General features: G+C 46.1%; 1 protein-coding gene across 2 annotated transcripts in view; it reads left to right on the top strand.

The window, feature by feature from the left end:
* The window catches only part of RMDN1 (regulator of microtubule dynamics 1), a 127,478-nt gene that overhangs the window by 38,380 nt on the left and 63,116 nt on the right, over window positions 1-25,982 (top strand). For both annotated transcript variants that reach the window (XM_029591611.1, XM_029591612.1), the window contains 2 exons: window positions 323-482; window positions 15,769-15,858. In XM_029591611.1, coding sequence (XP_029447471.1) covers window positions 323-482; window positions 15,769-15,858 — 250 coding nt within the window. The remainder of the gene's footprint in view (window positions 1-322; window positions 483-15,768; window positions 15,859-25,982) is intronic.

Below are 25,982 nucleotides of genomic sequence, written 5' to 3'. Positions count from 1 at the left end.
TTTGGGTTCCAACCCCCTTTGCCTTTTAGTAAGGTTAGTTGTTTGGGCTTAGGTACAGGCCAATATTGAGGGACTGCAGGTGGCACTCTTGGTTATGTAGCAGTGCCCAAAGATTTTGTTTTCTGACTCCATCTGCTGGTAGGAATGCACAACCCACTGGTCTGGACTGATCTGTGGTATTACAGGAACGAAAATTAGCAGGTAAGAACCAATTTTCCTATATTATCTGTGCCCTATTAAACATGTAGGATATCGTGTAGCGACTCCCGTGATGAAACCATTTCCATGTTCATGAGTAACTTAGCTTCTTTGTTTTGAACAGTGACAACGCTGAAATACTATGGCGTTTGGCACGAGCATCACGTGATGTGGCCATGCTAAATAGCACTGCAGAATATGATAAGAAAAGATTGATTTATGAGGCTCTTGATTTTGCACAGAGGGCACTGTCCATAGATGAAGAACATTTCGCAGTTCACAAGGTAAGTAAAAATGATAATGATGATGGAATTATGGCATGAACTTTTCAACTAGCAGAAATGGATGACCACAACCATCTTCAGATCTTTTAATCTCAGACCAGCTCAACCATATTGCAACTGCACTTTCAGATCTCTTTGAGCAGAGACAACTCATTGTTCAGCAGTTCTGCAATTGTGTACCAATATCCTCTAGCTGAAGCAAAGAAATTTATTACACTTGAGACTTGATCTGGGATTTAAATCTAGATCTTCATAGAATCATAATATTAAAATATAATTTTGGACTAAAAGCTTTCCCGAGGATTATAATAAGAATTTGTATGGAATACTTTTTCCTCACAAAATAGTAATTTTATTTTATTTTTTTGCATTTAACTTCTATACTGCCAAGATGTTTGTAACTTATATGGCCAAAGGAATTTTATAGGTTTTTTGTAATACAGAAAAAAGCTAATTGATCCAGATTGCCTAGTTATGCCTGTCTAGCTGCCAATCATGGAACTTAACCATGTGTAGAATATCACTCCTTATCCACAACAGTTTTTTCAGCTTCTTCTATTGTATTGTATTGTACCATCCTGAGCTGAGCATGCAAGATCCCTATTTAGTTTACACCCAGTACCCCACCACTCCCATTTCCATTTGTCAGGTCCCACAATAATCCAACAGCCACCAGCAACAGCAGCATCTTGGGTCCCTGTGGTGTTTCCTTATAGCTCTCCATTTTTACTAACCGCTGTACTAATCCAGTCAACATGAGGAACATGTGGCCTGGCAGAAAGACCTGGAAATGGGTATGCCTGTGTTTTTTTTCTAGGACTTCTAGTTATTACAAACCAATTAACTCCGTCATTGCAGCCTGCCAGACAAAACTGGCTATGGGTGCATCTGCATTTCTGCTAAGACTTTTCGTTCTGGTTATTCTCCATGGACAAGCAGGACAGCAATCAGCCATACAAGTGGGTGATGTCATCTGACAACACAGAGACAGAAACGTTCTTAGAAAAACTGAGGAGGTTTTTCTGAACAGGGTATTTTCCGTCGATAAGCGAGTGAATGAACCATGCTGATTGGGTGCAACGTCTCCCGGTGGCACGGTTCAGAGCCTTCTCCAATAGCAGAGCTTTCTACTCTGCTCATGTGCGGGAGTTCCCGCGTGCGTACCTCATTTGTCATTGATAGTTTACTTCAGTTGCATTTTTTTCCGTGTCGCACGCGGACATGAATCTTTCTTCTCCTAGGTTGCTGTGGTTTACTTTTTTCAAATGTCGACAAAGAAGGCCCCAGGTTTTAAATATTGCTCCTGTGGGCATATCATGTCTGCTACAGATGAACATAAGTATTATTATCTTTGCCTTGGTCTGGAGCATGACCAGGCTTCCTGCAGGGACTGCGGAAGCATGTCCCCTCGGGCCCGGAGACAAAGGGCTGATAAACTCGCCAGACTTCGTGGAGACACAACCTCATTGCATTCAGGCAGCTATACTCCTCTCCATGGCACTCGACCCAGTCCTCACTGGGTCAGAAGCCACGAGCTCCAACAGATAGCCGAAAGAGGGCATCCTCTGAAGACCCAATGGCTCAGCAAAGAAAGAGAAAACATCGCATATTGCCTGAAAACAGGCCCAAAAATAAAAAGGCCAGTGTTTCAGTGATGGTAAAGTTGTCCGGTTCGCCGCATGACAAGTTCACGTACCTTCCAGCGGAACATGCTAAAGCAGGGCTGTGACTCACACCACAGATACATTGGTGCACCCCAGCTCGAGGCATCTGCGACATCCTGTGAAGTAGTAGTCTGCACCATCCCACGCTTCACCTGCATCGTCCCAGGAAACTATGGCATCGTCCAGAGAGAAGGCTGTGTCAACAAATGACTCATCTGTGTCGGCCCACGACACAAAGCGTCATGCAAAACACAAACACAATGCAAAGAAGCCACTGGTGCCATGCAAACATAAGAACATGCCATACTGGGTCAGACCAAGGGTCCATCAAGCCCAGCATCCTGTTTCCAACAGTGGCCAATCCAGGACATAAGAACCTGGCAAGTACCCAAAAACTAAGTCTATTCCATGTTACCATTGCTAGTAATAGCAGTGGCTATTTTCTAAGTCAACTTAATTAATAACAGGTAATGGACTTCTCCTCGAAGAACTTATGCAATCCTTTTTTAAACACAGCTATACTAACTGCACTAACCACATCCTCTGGCAACAAATTCCAGAGTTTAATTGTGCATTGAGTAAAAAAGAACTTTCTCCGATTACTTTTAAATGTGCCACATGCTAACTTCATGGAGTGCCCCCTAGTCTTTCTATTATCCGAAAGAGTAAATAACCGATTCACATCTACCCGTTCGAGACCTCTCATGATTTTAAACACCTCTATCATATCCCCCCTCAGCCGTCTCTTCTCCAAGCTGAAAAGTCCTAACCTCTTTAGTCTTTCCTCATAGGGGAGAGCTGTTCCATTCCCCTTATCATTTTGGTAGCCCTTCTCTGTACCTTCTCCATCGCAATTATATCTTTTTTGAGAAGTGGCGACCAGAATTGTACACAGTATTCAAGGTGCAGTCTCACCATGGAGCGATACAGAGGCATTATGACATTTTCCATTTTATTCACCATTCCCTTTCTAATAATTCACAACATTCTGTTTGCTTTTTTGACTGCCGCAGCACTCTGAACCGACAATTTCAATGTGTTATCCACTATGACGCCTAGATCTCTTTCTTGGGTTGTAGCACCTAATATGGAACCTAACATTGTGTAACTATAGCATGGGTTATTTTTCCTTATATTCATCACCTTGCACTTATCCACATTAAATTTCATCTGCCATTTGGATGCCCAGTTTTCCAGTCTCACAAGGTCTTCCTGCAATTTATCACAATCTGCTTGTGATTTAACTACTCTGAACAATTTTGTATCATCTGCAAATTTGATTCTCACTCGTCGTATTTCTTTCCAGATCATTTATAAATATATTGAAAAGTAAGGGTCCCAATACAGATCCCTGAGGCACTCCACTGCCCACTCCCTTCCACTGAGAAAATTGTCCATTTAATCCTACTCTATGTTTCCTGTCTTTTAGCCAGTTTGCAATCCACGAAAGGACATCACCACTTATCCCATGGCTTTTTACTTTTCCTAGAAGCCTCTCATGAGGAACTTTGTCAAACGCCTTCTGAAAATCCAAGTATACTACATCTACTGGTTCACCTTTATCCACATGTTTATTAACTCATTCAAAACGAAGCTAAACAACTTCCAATGATGCAGTCAAGATTCTTAAAATCCCCACGAGAAAATTGTGACCATCAAACCTACCACTATTTCCAGCCCTCGGCTTGAACACCAACAGAGATCAATAACCAGAGATCTCCATAGTACTTCTAGAGATCAGATGTCCAGGACCTAGAAGTAGTAGTAGTATAGACCTTTACATCCAGGCCTTTGTCCCCAAGGGCCAGATCCCTTTCTATTTTCTCCTCAGGATCTTCTCATCACAGTCAACAAGTGTATTCGGGCTTATCACTGTTATGTTTTCGAGGTGTTTGGATTCTTAAGACTACAGTGATAGAGACTCCCACGGGGAGGAGCCCCCGCGGAGAGCTGTAGCACCAGGCTAGACTCAGATGCACAAACACAGAGATATTAACTTTATTATGCAGCTTGTAGAGTCCACCAGAAGTGGCAGTAGAGAGTTTCTGTAGCAACAGTCTGGGATCCTCGGCGGAGGAGACCATCCCACAATGGTGGTGTAAGGCTTCAATGCAGGTATTCAATGAGGAGCTGTAGGTGGGACAAACTGGAGATGTTATTACTCTCTTGTAGCTGTAATGATGGAGTTCCCAGCAGGCAGAAGAGTTGGTAGCAGGCACCAGGATAGACAGCACAGGCCCTCGAGGAGCGAGTACCTGGATTCAGGATAGCCACCTGGAAATAAGTAAAGGGCCCCCGAGGAGCGGGTACCCAAGTTAGTAGAACCCTGGAGGGTGTAGAGAACTTCCAGCAGCAGTGAGAAGCAGCAGAGCAGCTTAGACCGGACGAATCCAATCCTTGCTAACTCAGTGGTGGTTAGCAAATGGGCAGGCTAAATAGTTGGAAGCAGTGACACCCCCGAGGTTCACTCCAACACTGCAATAAAGACGTGAGGTGTGTGCACGCCCTAGGAGGCCCTCAGGTAGAACATGGCGGGACGATGCGCCCTAGCCACTCCGGGGATGCCGGAGGGTGCAGCAAGGAGACGCTACGGACGCCATTCTCCCGAGGCTGGTGGAGAAAGCAGAAATAGAGGTGTGAGGCATGTGGGACGAAGCCGTCTGAGTCCGGACGCAACAGTCACGTGAGACCAGAAGAAGACAACAAGTCCTTCAACTTCAGGAACCACTATATCCCAAACCTAAGAAGGTAGTAAAGGAGCTACTAGCTTTCAGACCTCTTCAATATCCCATCTCAGATATTTACAAAGCAGCTGCACAGCCATGCATGGGCCGCCATTCAGTGTCTCCCCCTGACTTCGCACAACGTCCACTTCCAAGATCCCCAAGACATAGCTCCATGAAGTCATGCAACAAATCTTGGCTGTTCTGTCTGACTTCTTTTCTTCTCATCATCCAGAAGTCAGTCCTCCAAGTCTTAACATCTCAAGTTCAGAGTGTTGCAAGTTACACTAAGAACCAGTTTCTCCACAAACCAGTCAGCACACCCCAAGGCAAAGCCCGAGAAGTCTGGAGTCACCGGAGGCTTCCCCTGATCTAGAGGAGGTGGCGGAGAGGCCAGATTCCCCTCCTCCATACCAGTCATCTTCATTTTCTCAGACCTCTTCTACTAGTCTCTCTTCTGATGAACCAGAGGACCCTCCAGAACATACCTCCCCACCTGAGGATCTCACATATCCTAAATTTGTGGAGAAGATGGGAATAATGCTTAATGTGGAGGTCTGAAAAATCCCAGACTCCTGAAAAGAGGTTTTTGGGCTCTTAAAAATACTAGATATTCCTTTTCTTCCTCATTCAGTATTGGAATCAGTCGTCCTCAAATCCTGGGAATCTCCTCAATCTAACTTGCCAGTAGCTAGGAAGCTGGATCTGAAATACTGCCTTAAAAAATCTCAGTGTTATGGCCCAGTTCACCTCCCACACACTTCAGTAATGGTTGAGTTGGCTAAGAGGAAGGTAAAATAGTCGAAGCTCCATGCCATCTTCCCTCCGGGAAAAGACAATAATATACTAGATGACTTTGCTAAAAAGATCTTTCACAGCTCGATGCTTACCTCTTGTATCCAGCAGCACCAATTTATTGTGGTGCAGTACATCTATGAATGCCTACAACTCCTAAAGCCCTTTGTGTGCTCTGACACGGGCGAGCAGATCACTCCTCAACCATTAATTGACCTTGAGGAAGGAATCCATCATCTCCTCTGCTCTGTCTATGAAGCATTCGAGACTACCTCCAGAGCCTCAGCAGCCGTGCTAGTGGCTCATAGAACATCTTGGCTGCGTGCGAGCTCAATCAGGGAAGACGTCCACAACAAACTAGCAGATCTCCCTTGTCTAGGTAATAACCTCTTTGGAGATAAGCTCCAAGAAACTGTAGCACAAATTAAGGAACAAAACGTAGCAGAGCAATCCCTCACTTTAACAGGCGACCATTCCACTACTGTTAAATATCAGTTCTCGCAGTAAAAAAAAATCATACTATCCACGGAAATCCTATAGGCAGTATGCGCAATATAGATCTACTACTTATCAGCAACCTAGTCCACAGAGAGCACGCTCACGGGACCATAGGCAACAAAAGCCCCCTCAGCAAACTACTCCTAAAAGTCCACAGGGTTTTTGAAGGAGGCCACCTCAGTAGGGGCAGACTCTCCAGTCATTGGGAAGCATGGTCTAAAATTACTAGATGAGTTTTGAATATATTCTGATGGGTACCACTTGCAATTCAAGACGACCCCCCCCCCCCCCCCTTGCTTACCCCGATTACTCCCACCGACAAAACATCTCGGCCAAATTCCCCTCTTACAGTAGGAAGTGAACAAGTTACTAGCGCAGAAGGCGATTCAAAACACACACCATCTCACCCCAATATGGTATTTTACTCCCAATACTTCCTAATTCCCAAAATCACAGGGGACTTGTGTCTCATACTAGATCTCTGTCTGCTCAACAAAACACTCAAGAGGGAGAGATTGAAAATGACAGCTTTAAAGACCATTCTCCCCTTTATTCAGCAGGGAGATTGGATGTGCTGTCTCAATCTCAGGGATGCCTTTGTGCATATACAGATTCATCGTTCTTGCTGGCGTTACCTTTGCTTCCAAATAGACAAGTCATATTACCAATACAAAGTTATTCTGATTGGTCTTTCTTCTGCCCCACAAGTTTTCACGAAGTGTTTGGCAGTGGCTGTGGCACACCTTCACTGCAAGTGTTTACGAATCTTTCTACAGGATCTTCAAAGAGACCTTCAAGTCACCATTCAGTGTCCCGAAGGCCTAGGCTTCCTATTCAACTACAAGAAGTCCATTCTCCAACCAGCTCAGATCCTTCAATTTATAGGAGCAAAAATAGATTCCATTCAAGAAAGAGCTTTTCTGCCCAAAGACAGATTGAAACGCCTCCAGCTTCTGGCATTACACTTAAAAAGCAAGTCCAGAGCCACTGTACATTTGCTACTGAAGCTACTAGGCCATATGGTGCCAGCTATCCATGTAGTACCTCTCATCCAACTGCATATGAGAAGGTTACAGTGGGGTCTAAAAAGTCAGTGGACTCAAGCATCTCAACCCTTATCAACCAAGGCTTCAATGAAAAAAGGCATACACTGATGGCTACATCCAAAATCTCTTAACATAGGGAGCTCCTCTTTGACCTCTGCCCCATCAGTTGATTCTTACCACAGATGCTTCCACCATGGGCTGGGGCGCACACCTTCTTCAGTATCAGACCCAGGGTTTGTGGTCCCACGAAGAATCCTCCTTTCAGATCAACCTTCTAGAGCTGAGAGCTATTCGCAGAGCTTTGGTGGTATTTGAACATTTTCTCAAGGGGAAAACAATAATCCATACAGACAATCAAGTTGCAGTGTTCTGTATAAGCAAGCAAGGCGCTGATCTTGTGCAAGAAAACGACTCTGACATGGGAATGGGTGACCAAATGAGCCATATATCTACAAGCAACGTATTTTCCAGGAATAGCAAACATGCAGGCCAACAAACTCAGCAGATTGTTTCATCCACATGAGCGGTCCCTCGACCAAAATGTGGCCGACATTATCTTTGTCGAGTGGGGCAAACCTTCCATAGACCTATTTGTGACCCAGTACAACACAAAGGTGGAAGCCTTCTGCTCTCTCCTTCCGTGTCCGGGCAGGATAGCCCAAAATGCTTTTCTCCTCTCATGGTTTGAGGTCTGTATGCTTTCCCGCCAATACCGCTTATAACCCGCACGGTACAGAAGTGCACCCATGACATTGCGGACATGATTCTCATTACCTCAGCATGGCCGAGACAACCATAGTACGCATATCTAATACAGCTATCAGTATGACCACCCAGACCACTGGGCTGTCAACCAACACTTCGGATGCAAGAGGGGGGAACCCTTCATCCCCTTCTCTCATCATTTCACTTCACCGCTTGGAGATTGAGCGCCAAGTCTTAGAACCCTTGGACTTGCCAACTGCTGTTCAAGGTATTCTTCTCTCTTCTTGGAAAGCCTCCACTCATCGCAATTACTCCTTCAAATGGTCCCTTTATGTACTTTGGTGCCAGAAACAATCACTCAGCCCATTTGATTGTTCTCCAAAGCTCCTACTCAATTACCTATACCACTTGTCTCAGACAGGTATTTAGACTTCATCGGTTAGAGTCCATCTGAGTGCTATTGCAGCGTACCTTCAACCAGTAGACGGAAATTCCATTGCAACTCATCAGTTAGTATCTCGCTTGATGAAGGACCTCGTGCACATTCACCTACCAATACAGAAACCTCCAATTTACCCTCATGTCTAGTCCATTCAAACCCCTTGCAATGATGGAACTGAGGTTCCTCACTAACGGGTCGATACAGTAAAGTCCGCAGGAGAGCGCTCTCCTGGCGCGCTCTCCCGGTGCGCACACAGGCCACTCTCCTGTGCATGCGATTCACTATTCAAATTAGGCCCATCGGTAAAAACAGGCAAAAGGAGGCGCTAGGGACACTAGCACGTCCCTAGCGCCTCCTTTTGGACCGGAGCGGCAGCTGTCAGCGGGTTTGACAGCCGACGCTCAATTTTGCCGGCGTTGGTTCTCGAGCCCGCTGACAGCCACAGGCTTGGAAACCGGACGCCGGCAAAATTGAGGGTCCGGTTTTCGACCCGACAGCCACGGGCCGACTTCAAATTTATTTATTTATTTTTTTACTTTTGGAAACTTTCGGGACCTCTGACTTAATATCGCCATGATATTAAGAAAAGCAGTTTTTACTGCTTTTCTGTGCACTTTCCCGGTGCCCGAAGAAATTAGCGCCTACCTTTGGGTAGGCGCTAAATTGTGAAAGCAAAATGTGCGGCTTGGCTGCACATTTTGTTTTCTGAATCGCGCGGGAATACCTAATAGGGCCATCAACATGCATTTGCATGTTGCGGGCGCTATTAGGTTCGGGGGGTTGGACGTGCGTTTTCGGCCCCTTACTGAATAAGGGGTAATGCTAGCGCGTCGAAAACGTGCGTCCAATAGAGGGTTAACAGTGCGCTCCATCGGCCCGTTGGAAAGTACTATTCCTAGCGGCAATTACATCCGCCCGATGAATTAGTGAGCTGCAAGCCTAGGTGCACTTATCAATGTATCTACAGTTCTTCTGTGACAAAGTGCTATTACGGCCTCACCCTAAATTTATGCTAAAAGTGGTGTTGGTTTTTCATTTATTTTATTTATTTTATTTATTTATTATTTTTATACCGACATTCATCTATTTTATTTAAGCTTTTTATATACCGACAATCATTGGGAACATCTTATCAGTTTACAGAGAAAATAATGCAGCAACAAGCTTGACATGGAACGCTTAATACGGGTAATAATATTAGCGGGAATCCAAAGAACAGGAGAGGAACTATAACGCATAATTGACGATAATATGATGGTTAAATAACATATATACATAGGCAAACAATGCAGTAGAATAATATTTACATATATACATAGGCAAACAATTTACTAGAATAATGTTTACAAATGTAGGTGTGTGGCTTTGGGATGCAGTGGAATAGAAAAGGGAGGTGGTTTGCCTTTGACCAGACACAACCAGCCCCTGCTGTCCACCTGACTCAAACTCAGCCGGAAGCACAAGTCCTTCCCAGCACCTCCCGGGTTTCTCGAGACATGCCTCTCCTAACCAAAAGCCTCACTGATGGGGATCTAGATACCTCAGAGGATGAAACAGACTCCCTGGAAGAAGGAGAAATTCCCCCAGGGATGGAGCCATACCGGACCATGCTCCGATTCTTCCACAAGGACGAATTACCAACCCTAGTGTCCCAGACTATGAAGATACTGGGTCTTCCAGGCACAGAGTCCACAGCGGAACCAAAGAAGAATCCTATGCTGGTGTACCTCATGCTGGTCTGCCTCATGCTATTTCCCTATGTTGGAGCCCATTAAGGAATTGATTGACCTGGAATGGAATGCTCTAGAAGCCCTATACCTGCTGGAACTCATGGTTAAGGAACTTCTACGTTTCCCCAAAGTGGATGCTATGATCTGTGCAGTTTCAAAACGCACCACGATCCCAGTGGAGGAAGGAAAGGCACTGAAGGACGCGCAGGATAGAAGGCTGGAATCCATCCTTAAGCAGTCCTTTGATGTATCAGCAATGACGCTACAAATTGCTTCCTGCTGCACCTTAGTGGCACATTCCTGTTTGATCCACACCAGAGACGCAGCCAATTGTACCGCAGCCCTCGTGTGCACCTCATCCAGGGGTGTCGCCGCTGCAGTGGCAGCAAGAAGACAATTATGGCTCCGGAATTGGTCGGCTGATGTGACTTCCAAAGCAAACCTCACAAAAATGCCTTTTAAAGGATCCCTCCTGTTCGGGAGTGAACTGGAGAAATTAACCAATAAATGGGGTGAATCTCCACTACCCCGATTACCTGAGGACAGGAACAAGAGAACATATCAGCGCTCCTCCCCCAGAAGAACCAAGGGTAGAGGATCGCAGCGCTTTAAGCCTTACAAGAATACACAGTCCCAAGTACCTCGCCCTTCAGGAAGGTCTCAGTCCTTTCAGAACAGGCACATTAAGAGAGGAGCAAGCTCAGGGGCAGGCCCCGGCCGTACCCCACAATGAGAAGACAGACCCATCCACAGGAAGAAGACATAGGGGGCAGACTTACCCTCTTCTACCAAAGTTGGGTCGAGATAACTTCGAACAAGTGGGTCCTAACTATCATTTGAGAGGGGTACTCGCTGGAATTCCAAAGCATTCCCCCAGACAAATTTATGAAATCGCCATGCCACTCCCACTCCAATAGACTGGCAGTGGAAACCACGCTAGCAAGACTACTCAGCCTGAAGACAATAGCCGCCCACCCTTCAACAAAATACTGGCCACTATTCCATCTATTTTATCATTCCCAAGAAAGAAGGAACATTCCGACCTATCCTGGACCTCAAGGCCGTCAACCGATACCTGAAGTTTCTACACTTCCGCATGGAAACCCTACGCTCCGTTATAATGGCGGTACAACCGGGAGAATTCTTAACCTCCCTGGACCTATCCGAAGCCTACCTTCACATCCCGGTCCATCAGAACCACCAGCGCTTCCTGCGATTTGTGATACTGGGCCATCATTTTCAATTCCGAGCGCTACCCTTCGGATTAGCTACTGCCCCCAGAACCTTCACCAAAATCATGGTGGTAGTGGCGGTAGCACTGAGGAAAGGAGTAGTCCTGGTACATCCTTACTTGGACGATTGGCTGATCAGAGCAAAGTCTCTGGAGGAGAGTCGCCACGCGACTATCAGAGTCAAGAATCTACTACAAGAACTCGGGTGGGTCCTGAACACAGCCAAGAGCTGTCTACAGCCCTCCCAGTCACTAGAATACCTGGGAGTCCGGTTCGATACCAAACAGAACAAGGTCTACCTTCACGGAGAGGGTGCTGATGGGTCAGTTACAAAAACTGTTGACCTCGGTCCGCCCCAAGGTATGGGACTACCTTCAAGTCCTCGGCCTCATGACATCAACTCTGGAAGTTGTTCCGTGGGCAAAGGCCCATATGCGACCACTACAACGTTCCCTACTGTCACGATGGAACCCAGTGTTCCATAACTACTCAATTCGCCTTCAGCTACCGACAGAGGTTTGGGAGCAGCTTCAATGGTGGCTACAGGAAGAACACCTAAGCAGAGGCGTAAACCTATCTTCACCAAAGTGGATCTTGCTCACCACGGACGCAAGCCTGCAAGGGTGGGGAGCTGTTAGGAGTAGCAATCAGATAGGAGTTAGCAATCTGTTGTTATTTAGGAGAGTTATGGGTGGATCCTTGGACCAGTGGCAGATGACCACGCCCCCAGGGGAAGATCCCGAGAGGGACCATTGGTCAGGCTCAGAGTTAAGAGACAGACACACACTAGTTCTTTTATTAGACAGTATACTGAACCACCAGAGGTGGCAGTAGTGAGCTGGAATGCCCGGCTGGGCTGTAGTCCCTCAGATACTGGAATAGCAATCCCTGGAGGCTGAGCTGTAGAGAAACTGAAATATAGTGAGTAGGCAGGGTATGCAGAGTTCATGTACCGAACCTGATGGTAACACTCATACAATGTCTCATAGAAGCCCAGGAGCTGGAATGTATAGGCCCTCGAGGAGTGAGTACCTGGTTCCAGGGAAAGCTCTGAGAGAGCGATGGTAACCCACTGATGTAGTTGGCAGTGATGACTTCTAGGTAGAAGAGAATACGGAGCAAGTCTGGGAACGAGGGCCTTCACGGAGCGAGTACCGGTTCCAGACTGTCACCTGAAAAACAAAGGGGAGAGCGAGGCCCCCGAGGAGCGGGTACCCCCAGTAAGTCCAAGGAGACAGAGCAGCTTAGGTAGAGAAACCTGTGTACCATAACCTTTGCTAACTCGATGTGTTAGCAAATTCTAAGTCCTTATATATCCGTCGCGGGTGACGTCATCTCAGGGGGACGCCCCCGAGGTTTGCGCCTTCACCGGTACTTCAGTTGGGGCCGCGCCACGCGCTTGCGCGTGCCCCTAGGCCTCCAGGAAACATGGCGGGTTGCAGTGTCTAGCTGGTCCGGGGACGCTGGAGGACTTCGGCAGGAGGACACCGCGGCAGCCAATATTCCTGCGGTCGAAGAGGGAGGCGCCAAAGAGGTAAGGAGGGCATCGGGAACCGACGGACACAACAGGAGCCCACTGTCAGGAACTGACGGCCCAGGGACAATGGGACAAGGAAGAGGCGGGATGGAACATAAATCGCCTGAAAGCTCGAGCGGTCAGACTAGCCTGCCTACGATTCAGCCACAAACTCCGAGGCGAGTCTGTCAGAGTCATGTCGGACAACGCAACGACTGTTGCTTACATCAACCGCCAGGGTAGAACCAAGAGCCAGCAGGTGTCTCTGGAAATAGACCCCCTCATGGAGTGGGTGGAAATAAATCTACAAGGGATCTCGGCCTCCCACATCGCGGGAAAAGACAACATCTCTGTGGACTACCTCAGCAGAGAAAGCCTAGACCTGGGGGAATGGTCGCTAGCGGACACAGCTTTCCAGCTAATAGTAAATCAATGGGGTCTCCCAGCCCTGGACCTACTAGCAACTTGTCGCAATGCCAGGGTCCCCAGATTCTTCAGCCACAGATGAGAACCACAATCTCAGGGAATTGACGCTCTCATCCAGACCTGGCTGGAGGAAAGCCTCCTGTACGCCTTCCTACCCTGGCCACTACTGGGCAGGGTCATCCACAAGATAGAACACCACAGGGGACTAGTCCTACTAGTCGCCCCAGATTGGCCGAGAAACCATGGTACGAGGACACGCGAATCCTTTGTGTCTACTGCCATACAGGTACCTTCTTCAGCAGGGACCGATCTCCCACGAAGACCCGGCTCAATTCTCTCTTACGGAATGGCCCTTGAGAGCATTAGCCTAAAGAAGCGTGGCTATTCAAAAGCCGTGATTGACATCCTGCTTCGGGCACGCAAGTTCTTCACATCTTTGTCTTACATACGGATCTGGAGAGTATTCGAAGCGTAGTGTGAAGACCGCGGTCTTCTCCCGAGGACAGCCAAGATTCCTACGATCCTAGAATTCCTACAGGACGCCATGCAGAAGGGATTGTCCCTCAACTCCATCAAGGCCAAGTCGCAGCACTGACCTGTTTCAGGTCTGAAGCGGATGGTATCAGACTATCAACCCATCCCGATGTGTCTCGTTTCCTGAAAGGGGTCAAACAACTCCAACCACCACTAAAGTGGCCAGTGCCCCTATGGAACCTCAACTTAGTACTAGACTTCCTAGCAGGGGAGTCTTTCAAACCAACTAACACCCTGTCTCTATGTCTCCTGACCTTAAAGACAGTGTTCTTGATTGCAATATGCTCAGCCCTGCGCATCTCCGAACTTCAAGCATTATCCTGTCGGGAACCGTTCCTCAGGTTCACCCCGGGCACCATACAGCTGCGTACAGTACCATCCTTCCTTCCGAAAGTGGTCTCCCAGTTCCATAAGAATCAGACCATATCCTTACCATCAACAGATGAGCACAGGGATTCGGAAGACTCACGACTCCTTCGCCACCTAAAGGTCGGCAGAATCCTAGTCCGATACCTGAAGAGATCAGAATCTTTATGCAAAACGGACCACTTGTTTGTTCTTCACAGCGAGAAGAAACAAGGGAAAGAGGCATCGCAGGCCACCGTAGCCCGCTGGATCAAAGAAGTAATCAATGCTACCTACATAGAGGCAGGAAAAGCATTACCTCTACAGGTCAAGGCGCATTCTCAAGGGCCCAGGCAGTCTCCTGGGCTGAAACCAGACTGCTTTCGCCAGCTGAGATCTGTCGGGCAGCAACATGGTCCTCCCTACATACCTTCTCCAGGTTCTACCGCCTGGATGTTCAGGCCAGGGAGGACACAGCCTTCACAAGGGCAGCACTAAGTGGGCCATGGGCAGCCTCCCACCCTATAGGGGAGTAGCTTTTGTACATCCCACTGGTCCTGAGTCCGTCTGGCTACACGCTAGGAAATGGAGAAATTACTTACCTGATAATTTCGTTTTCCTTAGAGTAGACAGATGGACTCAGCATCCCGCCCACAGCTGCTCCAGAAATTGAGAACCTCGGATATCAAATCTCGAGACTGAACAAGTACAGGTAAGCCACGACCTACCTCTAATCCAAGACACCCGCTGTTGCCCAGGTGTCGGCGGTTATTGTTTCAGTGCACTGGCGGCCTCCAGTTTCAAAAGTTTTATATATATAATCAGTTGAACCAGTTCAATGTTAATTAAGTATAATCAAGTATTAAGCAACATATATCCACACTGCTTTTCGAAGACAATACTGAAGAGCTAAGCACGCTGCACGGGAATATGTAGGCTGACGTCAGCTTTGAAATCTGACTCCGTCTCCCATCTGCTATCAGGAGAGTACAATACCATTGATCCTGAGTCCATCTGTCTACACTAAGGAAAACAAAATTATCAGGTAAGTAATTTTTTCAGTGGTGTACGTCTATTGTGCGCACACTCGTCCATTCGTTAAGATACGTGCTTAGTGCCGAAATGAATGAAACAAGTGGACACACTTAAGCTGCACAAATGCACATCCCTATTCGCCAGCATTATAAATTGCTTGATATGCTCATCTTTTTTATATGAATGCGATTAATCTAAAAACTACAGAGTTACAGGTGTTTCAAGACTGGCTTGAGGCACAAAAGCACCAGAATACACGGACTAGGATATTTGTCTAAATATAGCTGTGCTGATTGATTCATTGACATGCCTGGAGTTTGTCTAACACCACAAAACTTTTAGCTCTGGGCTCATGTCTGTCTCTTCCATGCTGGAAAATACCTGTGCAGTCAACTGCTATTACTTATTTGGCAAAAATATTGAATTCAGAAGCAAAGAGACCTGTCAGAAGTAGTAGGGCATTTTTACTGGTGTTGCAAGAGCTCTCCTGAAGAGGTCTCCCTGTTGGTGTATTTATTTATATAGAGATGTAATTAGTATTCATTGTCTTTAAGTCCCATTAAACTGTGGTGTTCTTAATCAATTTGTTTTTCAGTGGTATGCTATCTGCATCAGTGATGTTGGGGATTATGAAGGCACCAGTACAAAAATTGCAGATTCTTATTTGATAAAGGGCCACCTCCAGGTATGATAAATCTGTGCAGCACTTGTTGTTTCTAAATAGAATACATTCATCTTGTCCTTAAAGTTGTAGTGCCTGCCTACTCCATTATATTTGGACAAATTTAAGTGAGACATTTGGAGGGTATTTTATAACTATGTGGTTAGGGCTAAAGTCTGTGTGTAACTTGTACATACTTGTACATCAGCTAACATTTTTGAAAATTCTTGAGTAATTGGCCTGGTTTGCACACAGATTATTGCGCACAAATTTATTTCTCATCTTTGTAGGGTGTAACTTGGGTGAGTTAACATCTGTGCATAGTTCTTAAAATCAGAAAGTATATGTGCATATCTCTGCCCCGGAACGCATCTTCAGATTACATAAAGGTATGTGTGTAACCTGTATGTGTGTCCTTTCATGCATTGTGTCCAAGGCTCTTTTGTAACAACCATTTACATGCAAAAAACACAGGTTTATACTCATAAGTAGCTTGGAAAATGACCTTTTAGAGGGCAGCTCCAAGCCTCACTGTGTTCCTTGCCGACTCATGGGCACACAGTACCAGCAAGACAACCAGCTCATTTTCAAAGAGAGACTGCTTGTGGTTACAATTCAGCTTCCTTGTGGTGCTTGTGCTCCTAAAGAGAGCAAACGGAATGTTTTTATCATAACTTGTGGAACCTTGTGCGACAGGTGCTAAGCAGTTGGAAGACACCCTGCCCTTCTGTATCAAGAAATATTTTATCTATTTAACTAGGAACTCAATAAAACTAAGATGAAGGCAGCAGTCCAGCAGCAAGAGGGGGGCTTTCCAGTCTTTTGCATTGAGTGTCACATGTATGATTTTTTACCCACCAGTGAGAGATTGTATGTGTGCACTCTGTGCAAAGAGTTCCTGGCTCTCAGGGAACAAGTCCGATCTCTGGAGGCTAGAGTAGCAGACTTGGAGGAGCTGAGGGAGACAGAGAGGTACATTGACGAGACCTTCAGGGACATAGTAGCCAAGTCCCAAATCCATTCTGGCAGCCCCAGTGCTGCCTTGGATCAGAAAGGTCTCCCAATAGGAGAACATCACCCTGGTGTAGCAGGAATTGATCCTGTAGCAAGGACCTGCTCTCCAGGTGATGTATTGTCCTCTCGCACTGAGGACAAATCTCCCAGGGCTACTGCCCAGGAGGGAAGAGTTAGGCCGGCCATCATAGTTGGTGATTCGCAGCCGAAGTCAGACACTCGACAACTCCGACCACGAGGCGTGACGCCCTCTCAGAACAATTCACAGACTCGAACGGTTCGTCCACCCCGGTCTCAGGCAGACCTCTGGCAGTAAGAGAAGAAACTGTATTCAATCTCTCTTCCCGTCAGCTCTCCCGGCTGGAATTGCAAGTACTACATAGGGGGCTTTCGTTTGTACCCACCAAGAGAGGCGACAACTTTGATCTATTGGTTCATGTTCATAGATTTCTTCGGAGATTAAAACTTAAGTTATTTTTTGAAGACACACCACCATCATCTGACTGTTCCGTGGTACATCCGAGATCTAGATGGACTCCACCGGGAGTGGTTGACGTCACACTAGGCGCATTTGAACGCCTTGTGTGTAGGGATGTGAATTTCATATATTTTCTCAAAAACAGTACATAAGGTATAATCTTACAAAAGACGAGGCTCGAGCCATTGGGGACCTGTCTAAGGACCATTCTATTGTGATCAAGCCGGCGGATAAGGGGGGAGGCATAGTTGTACTGAACAGCTCTGATTATGTAGCTGAAGCCCTTAGACAGTTGGGAGACATCTCTTTTTACACTCCACTTTCCTCAGACCCCACAGGGGCTTTACTGTTGGAGATAAAAGCCTTGGTACAAATGGCCTTGGATGCACGGATGATCACCAATAAGGAGGCTAGATTTTTAGTGACGGCACACCCTGTCATGCCGCTGTTCTATACTCTCCCGAAGGTTCACAAGTCTCTCATAAACCCTCCGGGCCGTCCAATAGTATCTGGCATTGGCTCCTTATTGGAGCCACTGTCACAGTTCGTAGATGTTTTTCTCAGACCTCTGGTCCCATGTATCAAATCATATGTGAGGGATTCCTCACACTTTATGTCTATTTTAGGCCAATTAGAGCTCACTCAGTCCACTGTATTTCTCATCACACTTGACGTTGTGTCCCTCTATTCTAATATACCTCAATCTGAGGCTTTGACAGTCATTGAAAAGGCTTTGAATACCCGTCCAGCTCCACATCGCGTCACCACCGATTTTTTGGTGCAACTTGCGGAGATAGCACTTACAAAAAATTTTTTTCAGTTCCAAGATCAGATTTATCAACAAAAGAAAGGAACTGCGATGGGGGCAACAATGGCACCTAGCCTTGCGTGCCTATATATGGATGAGTATGAATCATCTCACATTTACTCTTCGGAATGGTCCTCATTCATCCATATATGGCTCCGCTATATAGATGATGTTTTCATAATATGGACGGGCACTGACATACAGTTCTATGCTTTTTATGACTGGGTGAACTCTCTTAACCCCCACATTCAATTTAATTTTAACATCCATCCCACACATGTGTCTTTTTTGGACATGTCGATTTCTTGGATGGGGGATCATTTTGAGACATCACTGTACCGGAAACACACTGACCGGAATACGCTGCTTGCCTATAATAGTTGTCATCCTCGGGCCCTCCGAGAGAATATCCCGACGGGGCAATTTTTAAGACTTCGCCGTCTGTGCTCCAATCGGGAGGATTTTCTCGTACAGGCCCAAACTTTATCGGCACGGTTTGCAGACAGGGGATATCCACCTCGGGTTATCAAAAAAGCGTTTAAAAGAGCGCTATACTCCCACCGGGAATGGCTCTTTACATCACCCACGATGTCTGAGGACACGTCCCTCAATTGCATTTTGCCATTCTCTGTGGTTGGTAGAACCATAGTGAATATGATTAAGAGACACTGGGCGTCCCTGTCTCTCAATACACTTATGCATGGATCTCTTCGATTCACTTTTAAGAGAGGCACCAATCTGCGGGACCGGCTGGTTCACACAGCGAGTCAGTTTAGTGTTTCACGGTCGGGCACACAAGGTCAGCACGCCCCTTGTGGTCACTGCTCTATGTGCCGACATACGGAACTGTGCACAGAATTTATACATCCCAAGACTGGACGGGTGTTCAAACTTTTGTCAAAAACTGATTGCACTACCAGAGGAGTGATTTATGTGGTGAAATGTCCTTGCCCCTTGTTATACGTGGGTAAAACCTCACGTATGATAAAGACAAGGATTATTGAACACTGCTGTAACATCAGATCCTCTAGAATTGATGAGCCCCTCGTCTCACATTGGCTTCAGGCTGGTCATTCCATCAGTGCCCTATCCTTCCTGGTCCTGGAGGTGGTCTCATGCCCCCGGCGGGGGGGAGATTTCTCCGGGATACTAGGTCGAAAGGAGCAACGGTGGATTTTCACTTTGGATACGGTTCTCCCCAATGGTCTCAATAAGGAGATAGAATGGTATCTATTCTATTAATTGATGATTAATTCTACATGTGTGGTGCTGTATGTGTGTCTGTTGTTTACAGCATCTCGCGAGAGTTGTTCTTCTTTCGCGCCTTTTTTCCTTTTAAATGGCTGTCACTGCTAGAGGGCGCTTGCGCTCCTGCATTGAATCGCTAAGGTATGTACTTACCATGTTACTTTGTTTATTTGCAGCCTTACTTGTTCCATTCCTGATAAATATTGTTATATTGTTTTATTGTAGATTATACTATGCCGTGGTCCCTCCTGATGCAGTTAACACGAAACACGGAAAAAGGGGGGCATATTTAAAAATTGCTTTTGTTCACGAAAAGGAGTTGCCTGATTGAATGAATTTTGATTACCAGCATATACAATAAATACACTTTTGAACTGTGAATGGAACTTTATCTTTTTGCTTGCACTTGTTGCTCAGTAGATTTCAATTATCCCAATATTGACTGGGTAAATGTAACATCAGTTTCCTGGATGTAATAAATGATTGCTTCATGGAGCAATTGGTTCAGGAACCAACAAGAGAGGGAGCTATTTTAGATTTAATTCTTAGTGGAACGCAAGATTTGGTGAAAGAAGTAACGGTGGTGGGGCCACTTGGCAACAGTGATCATAACATGATCAAATTTAAACTAATAACTGGAAGGGGGACAATAAGTAAATCTGCAGCTCTAACACTAAATTTTAAAAAGGGAAACTTTGATAAAATGAGGAAAATAGTTAGAAAAAAACTGAAAGGTGCAACTGCAAAGGTTAAAAGTGTTCAACAGGCATGGACATTGTTTAAAAATACAATCCTAGAGGCACAGTCAATATGTATTCCGCGCATTAAGAAAGGTGGAAGGAAGGCAAAACGATTACAGTCATGGTTAAAAGGTGAGGTGAAAGAGGCTATTTTAGCCAAAAAAAATCCTTCAAAAATTGGAAGAAGGATCCATCTGAAGAAAATAGGATAAAACATAAGCATTGTCAAGGTAAGTGTAAAACATTGATAAGACAGGCGAAGAGAGAATTTGAAATGAAATTGGCCATAGAGGCAAAAACTCATAATAAAAACTTTTTAAAATATATCCAAAGCAAGAAACCTGTGAGGGAGTCGGTTGGACCATTAGATGACAGAGGGGTTAAAGGGGCTCTTAGGGAAGATAAGGCCATTGCAGAAAGACTAAATGAATTCTTTTCCTCCGTGTTTACTAAAGAGGATGTTGGGGAGATACCAGTTCCGGAGATGGTTTTCAGGGGTGATGAGTCAGATGAACTGAACGAAATCACTGTGAACCTGGAAGATGTAGAAGGCCAGATTGACAAACTAAAGAGTAGCAAATCACCTGGACCGGATGGTATGCATCCTAGGGTTCTGAAGGAACTCAAAATGAAATTTCTGATCTATTAGTTAAAATTTGTAACCTATCATTAAAATCATCCATTGTACCTGAAGACTGGAGGGTGGCCAATGTAACCCCAATATTTAAAAAAGGCTCCAGGGGCGATCCGGGTAACTATAGACCAGTAAGCCTAACTTCAGTGCCGGGAAAAATAGTGGAAACTATTCTGAAGATCAAAATCGTAGAGCATATAGAAAGACATGATTTAATGGAACATGGATTTACTCAAGGGAAGTATTGCCTAACAAATCTGCCTCATTTTGAAGGGGTTAATAAACATGTGGATAAAGGTGAACCGGTAGATGTAGTGTATTTGGATTTTCAGAAGGCGTTTGACAAAGTTCGCAAACACCATAGCACAGAGACCTTACTCATTTCTCTCTCCGACCAAATTTTGAGAGGTCTTGACAAAGGTCTCTCACACATCCTCATTCTCCTAGACATATCCGCTGCATTCGACAGCATTAAACATCAAATCCTATTAGAACGTCTTAGCAGCATTGGTATCTCAGGCCTGGCTCTACAATGGTTCCACTCATACCTAGCCGAAAGACAATTTAGCGTACAAATGGGAAACTCCACCTCCAAGCCCCACAACCTCGCTCAAGGAGTACCACAAGGTTCATCTCTATCTTCTACGCTCTTCAATATATATCTCCTCCCCCTCTGCCATCTCCTTGCTAAACTTGACCTTCCGCACTTCATATATGCCGATGATGTGCAGATACTTATTCCGGTTAAAGACTCAATACACAAAGCCATTGAAACTTGGAAATCTGCCCTCTCTGAAATTAGCAGCCTCTTATCCAACAACTTTCTTTCCCTCAACGCTACTAAAACGGAACTCATCCTTATATCACCCCCTAACATCTCCCCCACCCATTTTATGACCCCCCCACTCACACACAACAATAATCCTTCCACTAACTTCACCTTCCCCACCCATGTACGAAGCCTCGGCGTATCCATTGACTGTCACCTTAACTGCAAGAAATTCATCAATAACACCCTCAAAGACTGCTTCTACAAACTGCACACCCTAAAAAGACTCAAACCACTCTTACATCTCAGCGACTTCCGTACCATATTACAAGCACTCATATTATCGAAAATAGATTACTGCAACTCCTTGCTATTAGGCTTGCCTAAAAACACCATACAGCCTTTACAACTCCTCCAAAATGCAGCTGCCCGAATACTCACCAACACCCACAAAAATGATCACATAACCCCGGTACTCAAACATCTACATTGGTTACCCGTAGCATCTAGAATTACCTTCAAAGCCCTCACTATAATACACAAATCTCTTCACAACCAGAACATGCACTGGTACAAAGAACATTTCTCCTTTCACAACAGCAATAGACCCACTAGAAAACAATATCTAGCTACACTACACACCCCATCACCTAAGCTTACTAAACTTCGCACCACAAACGAAAGGGCCCTCTCCCTAGCAGGTCCGTTACTTTGGAATAAACTACCCACCTCCCTCCGCCAAGAAACATGCCCAAAAATATTCAGGCAAAACCTGAAGACCTGGTTCTTCAAACACTCATACACCTAACATTCACACAGTCACTAGCACCCCCCCTCTCCAATTCATAACCTCCCTCCTCCCCTCTCACCCCTCCTTCCTTTCCACCTCCTATCCACCCCCTTTCCACTTTACTTAACACTCTCCCGTCTCCCCTGCATCCCGTAAAGTGAACTTATCAGGACTGCATATTGTATATTGTACATAAGAACATTTTATTCCCAAACACGTGTATATATGCCTCCTACAAATGTTGATATCCTTCCTATTTATCAGAATTTCTTTGCCCCCCCCTTTTAGATAACCTCAATCATGTATCCCACTTAGTTAATTATTTCTTGTATAATCTACTCTGTTATTTGTATGTTTTTACTGTTCTTCATATAATTATGCGATAATTGTAAAGCTTGTTGCTCAGTTCTGTTCTCTGTAAACCGACGAGATGTTCCCAACGTTCGTCGGTATATATAAGATATTAAATAAATAAATAAAGTCCCTCATGAGAGGCTTCTACGAAAACTAAAAAGTCATGGGATAGGAGGCGATGTCCTTTCGTGGATTACAAGCTGGTTAAAAGACAGGAAACAGAGAGTAGGATTAAATGGTCAATTTTCTCAGTGGAAAAGGGTAAACAGTGGAGTGCCTCAGGGATCTGTACTTGAACCGGTGCTTTTCAATATATATATAAATGATCTGGAAAGGAATACGACGAGTGAGGTTATCAAATTTGCAGATGATGCAAAATTATTCAGAGTAGTTAAATCACAAGCAGAGTGTGATAAATTGCAGGAAGACCTTTTCAGACTAGAAAATTGGGCATCCAAATGGCAGATGAAATTTAATGTGGACAAGTGCAAGGTGTTGCATATAGGGAAAAATAACTGTTGCTGTAGTTACACGATGTTAGGTTCCATATTAGGAGCTACCACCCAGGAAAAAGATCTAGGCATCATAGTGGATAATACTTTAAAATTGTCAGCTCAGTGTGCTGCAGCAGACAAAAAAGCAAATAGAATGTTAGGAATTATTAGGAAGGGAATGGTTAATAGAACGGAAAATGTCATAATGCCTCTATATCGCTCCATGGTGAGACCGCACCTTGAATACTGTGTACAATTCTGGTCGCCACATCTCAAAGATATAGTTGCGATGGAGAAGGTACAGAGAAGGGCAACCAAAATGATAAAGGGGATGGAACAGCTTCCCTATGAGGAAAGGCTGAAGAGGTTAGGGCTGTTCAGCTTGGAGAAGAGACGGCTGAGGGGGGATATGATAGAGGTCTTTAAGATCATGAGAGGTCTTGAACGAGTAGATGTGACTCGGTTATTTTCACTTTCGAATAATAGAAGGACTAGGAGCCATTCCATGAAGTTAACAAGTAGCACATTTAAGACTAATCGGAGAAAATTCTTTTTCACTCAACGCACAATAAAGCTCTGGAATTTGTTGCCATAGGATGTGGTTAGTGTAGTTAGTGTAGCTGGGTTCAAAAAAGGTTTGGATAAGTTCTTGGAGGAGATGTCCATTAATGCCTATTAATCAATTTTACTTAGGGAATAGCCACTGCTATTAATTGCATCAGTAGCATGGGATCTTCTTAGTGTTTGGGTAATTGCCAGGTTCTTGTGGCCTGGTTTTGGCCTCTGTTGGAAACAGGATGCTGGGCTTGATGGACTCTTGGTCTGACCCAGGATGGCAATTTCTCATGTTCTTATGTTCTTATCAGCCTCTCTTTCTTTCAAACATTTCCTATTGCTTCTCTGGCTGCTGTTTTGATGTGCTAGTTCTGGGGGAATTCTGGGCTACTGCGGAGCACAGAATTTGTGCAGAATTCCCCCCCTGCGCAGAATCGCGGCAAAGATGAAGGCCCCAGTGCGCCATTCACGGCGAAGAAGGAAGGCCCCTGTGTGCTGCAAATGGAGTGTGCTCCGCTCGTGGCGAAGAAGGAAGGCCCCGGTGAGAGAGAATGTGTGTATGTGAGAGAGAGGAGAGGGGGAGGGGAGAGTAGAGAGAGCATGGGAGGTAGAGATGGGATGCTTGAGTGTGAGTTTCAGAGAGAGGGAGCCTATATGAGGGGACGGGGTGTGGGAGAGGGGAGAGTGAGAGAGCAGGAGGGTGTGAGAGAGCATGGGTAGTAAGTGGGGGGGCAGGGGATGCTTGAGTGTAGGTTTCAGAGAGAGGGAGCATGTATGAGGGGAGGGTGAGAGAGAGCAGATGGGTGTGAGAGAGAGCATGGGAGGTAAGAGAGGGGGGTGCTTGAGTGTGGGTTTCAGAGAGAGGGGGCTTATATGAGATTGTGAAGGAGTGTGTATGTGTGTGTGAGAGAGATTGGGAGCTCGTGTGTATGAAAAAGGGATCGTATGTATGTGAGGGTGCTAGCCTGTGTGAAGGGATTGTGTATATGTTGACCTCCTACGGGTCCTGGCCCGTTCAATGGTGGCTGTGGTCTCGGCTCGTCGACTCCTTTGGCTTCGGAACTGGTCGGCGGATGCCTCTTCCAAGACCCGGCTAGGGACCCTTCCCTTTAAAGGCAAGTTTCTTTTTGGTTAGGATCTGGACCAAATCATCAAGTCGCTCAACGAGAATGCAGTCCATAGACTACCAGAGGACTGACCGCTCTCTACGAGATCATTCAGTTCCTCCAGAAATCGGTTCCGTAATCAGCGCCGGGCGCGGTCTACGAGACAACAGCCTCCCCGGGCGCCATCATCTCGCTCGCACACCTGGAACTGGTCCTTTCGTGGGCGCCGGCCCGGTAAGGAAGGACAGGGCCCGGGCACCTCCTCCAAACCTGCCCAATGATGCCAGGAGGACCCGCGAGCCGATTCCCCGGCTGGGGGGTCGGATTGCTCTCTTCTACGAAGAGTGGATCCAAATCACGTCGGATCAGTGGGTTCTGGATATTCTAAAACATGGCTACGCCTTGGATTTTGTTCGTGCACCCAGGGACAGGTTTCTTTTCGCCCCATGTGGGTCCCTTCACAAACAAAGGGCCGTTCGTCAGACCCTCGACCGCCTCCTGTCGCTGGGGGTGATAGTGCCGGTTGCTGCCTCCAAGCTAGGCCGGAGTCATTATTCCATCTATTTCATGGTACCCAAAAAGGAAGGCACATTCTGTTCTATCCTGGATCTCAAGACCATCAACAAGTCCCTCAGAGTTCCTCGTTTTTGCATGGAGACTCTCCACTCGGTGTTGGCAGCAGTGCACCAAGGGGAATTCCTGGCCTCGCTGGATCTCACGGAGGCGTATCTTCATATCCCGATCCACCAGGCCCATCAACGCTACCTTCGTTTCAAGATACTGGGACAGCATTTTCAGTTCCGGGCTCTTCCTTTTGGTTTGGCCACAGCTCCACGGGTCTTTACAAAGGGTCATGGTGGTAGTGGCGGCTACACTATGCAGGGAAGGAATCCTGGTGCATCCCTACCTGGACGATTGGCTCATATGGGCGAAATCTCGGATCCAGGGTCTCCGGGCGGTCGGCAGAGTAGTGCAACTGCTCCGCTCCCTGGGGTCGATCGTCAACTATGCCAAGAGCAACCTTGTTCCATCCCAGCCGTTGGACTTTCTGGGGACGCGTTTCGACACAAAGGAGGGCAAGGTGTTCCTGCGTCCGGAGTGGGCACATGAGCTTCGCGAACAGATTCATCGGTTCATGGCGCTCGATGCCCCCACCAC

Source organism: Rhinatrema bivittatum, chromosome 2 (assembly GCF_901001135.1).
Source record: "Rhinatrema bivittatum chromosome 2, aRhiBiv1.1, whole genome shotgun sequence".
NCBI lineage: Eukaryota > Metazoa > Chordata > Amphibia > Gymnophiona > Rhinatrematidae > Rhinatrema > Rhinatrema bivittatum.
The sequence above is the reverse complement of the archived record's forward strand: the minus strand, read 5'-3'. Positions and strand labels throughout refer to the sequence as shown.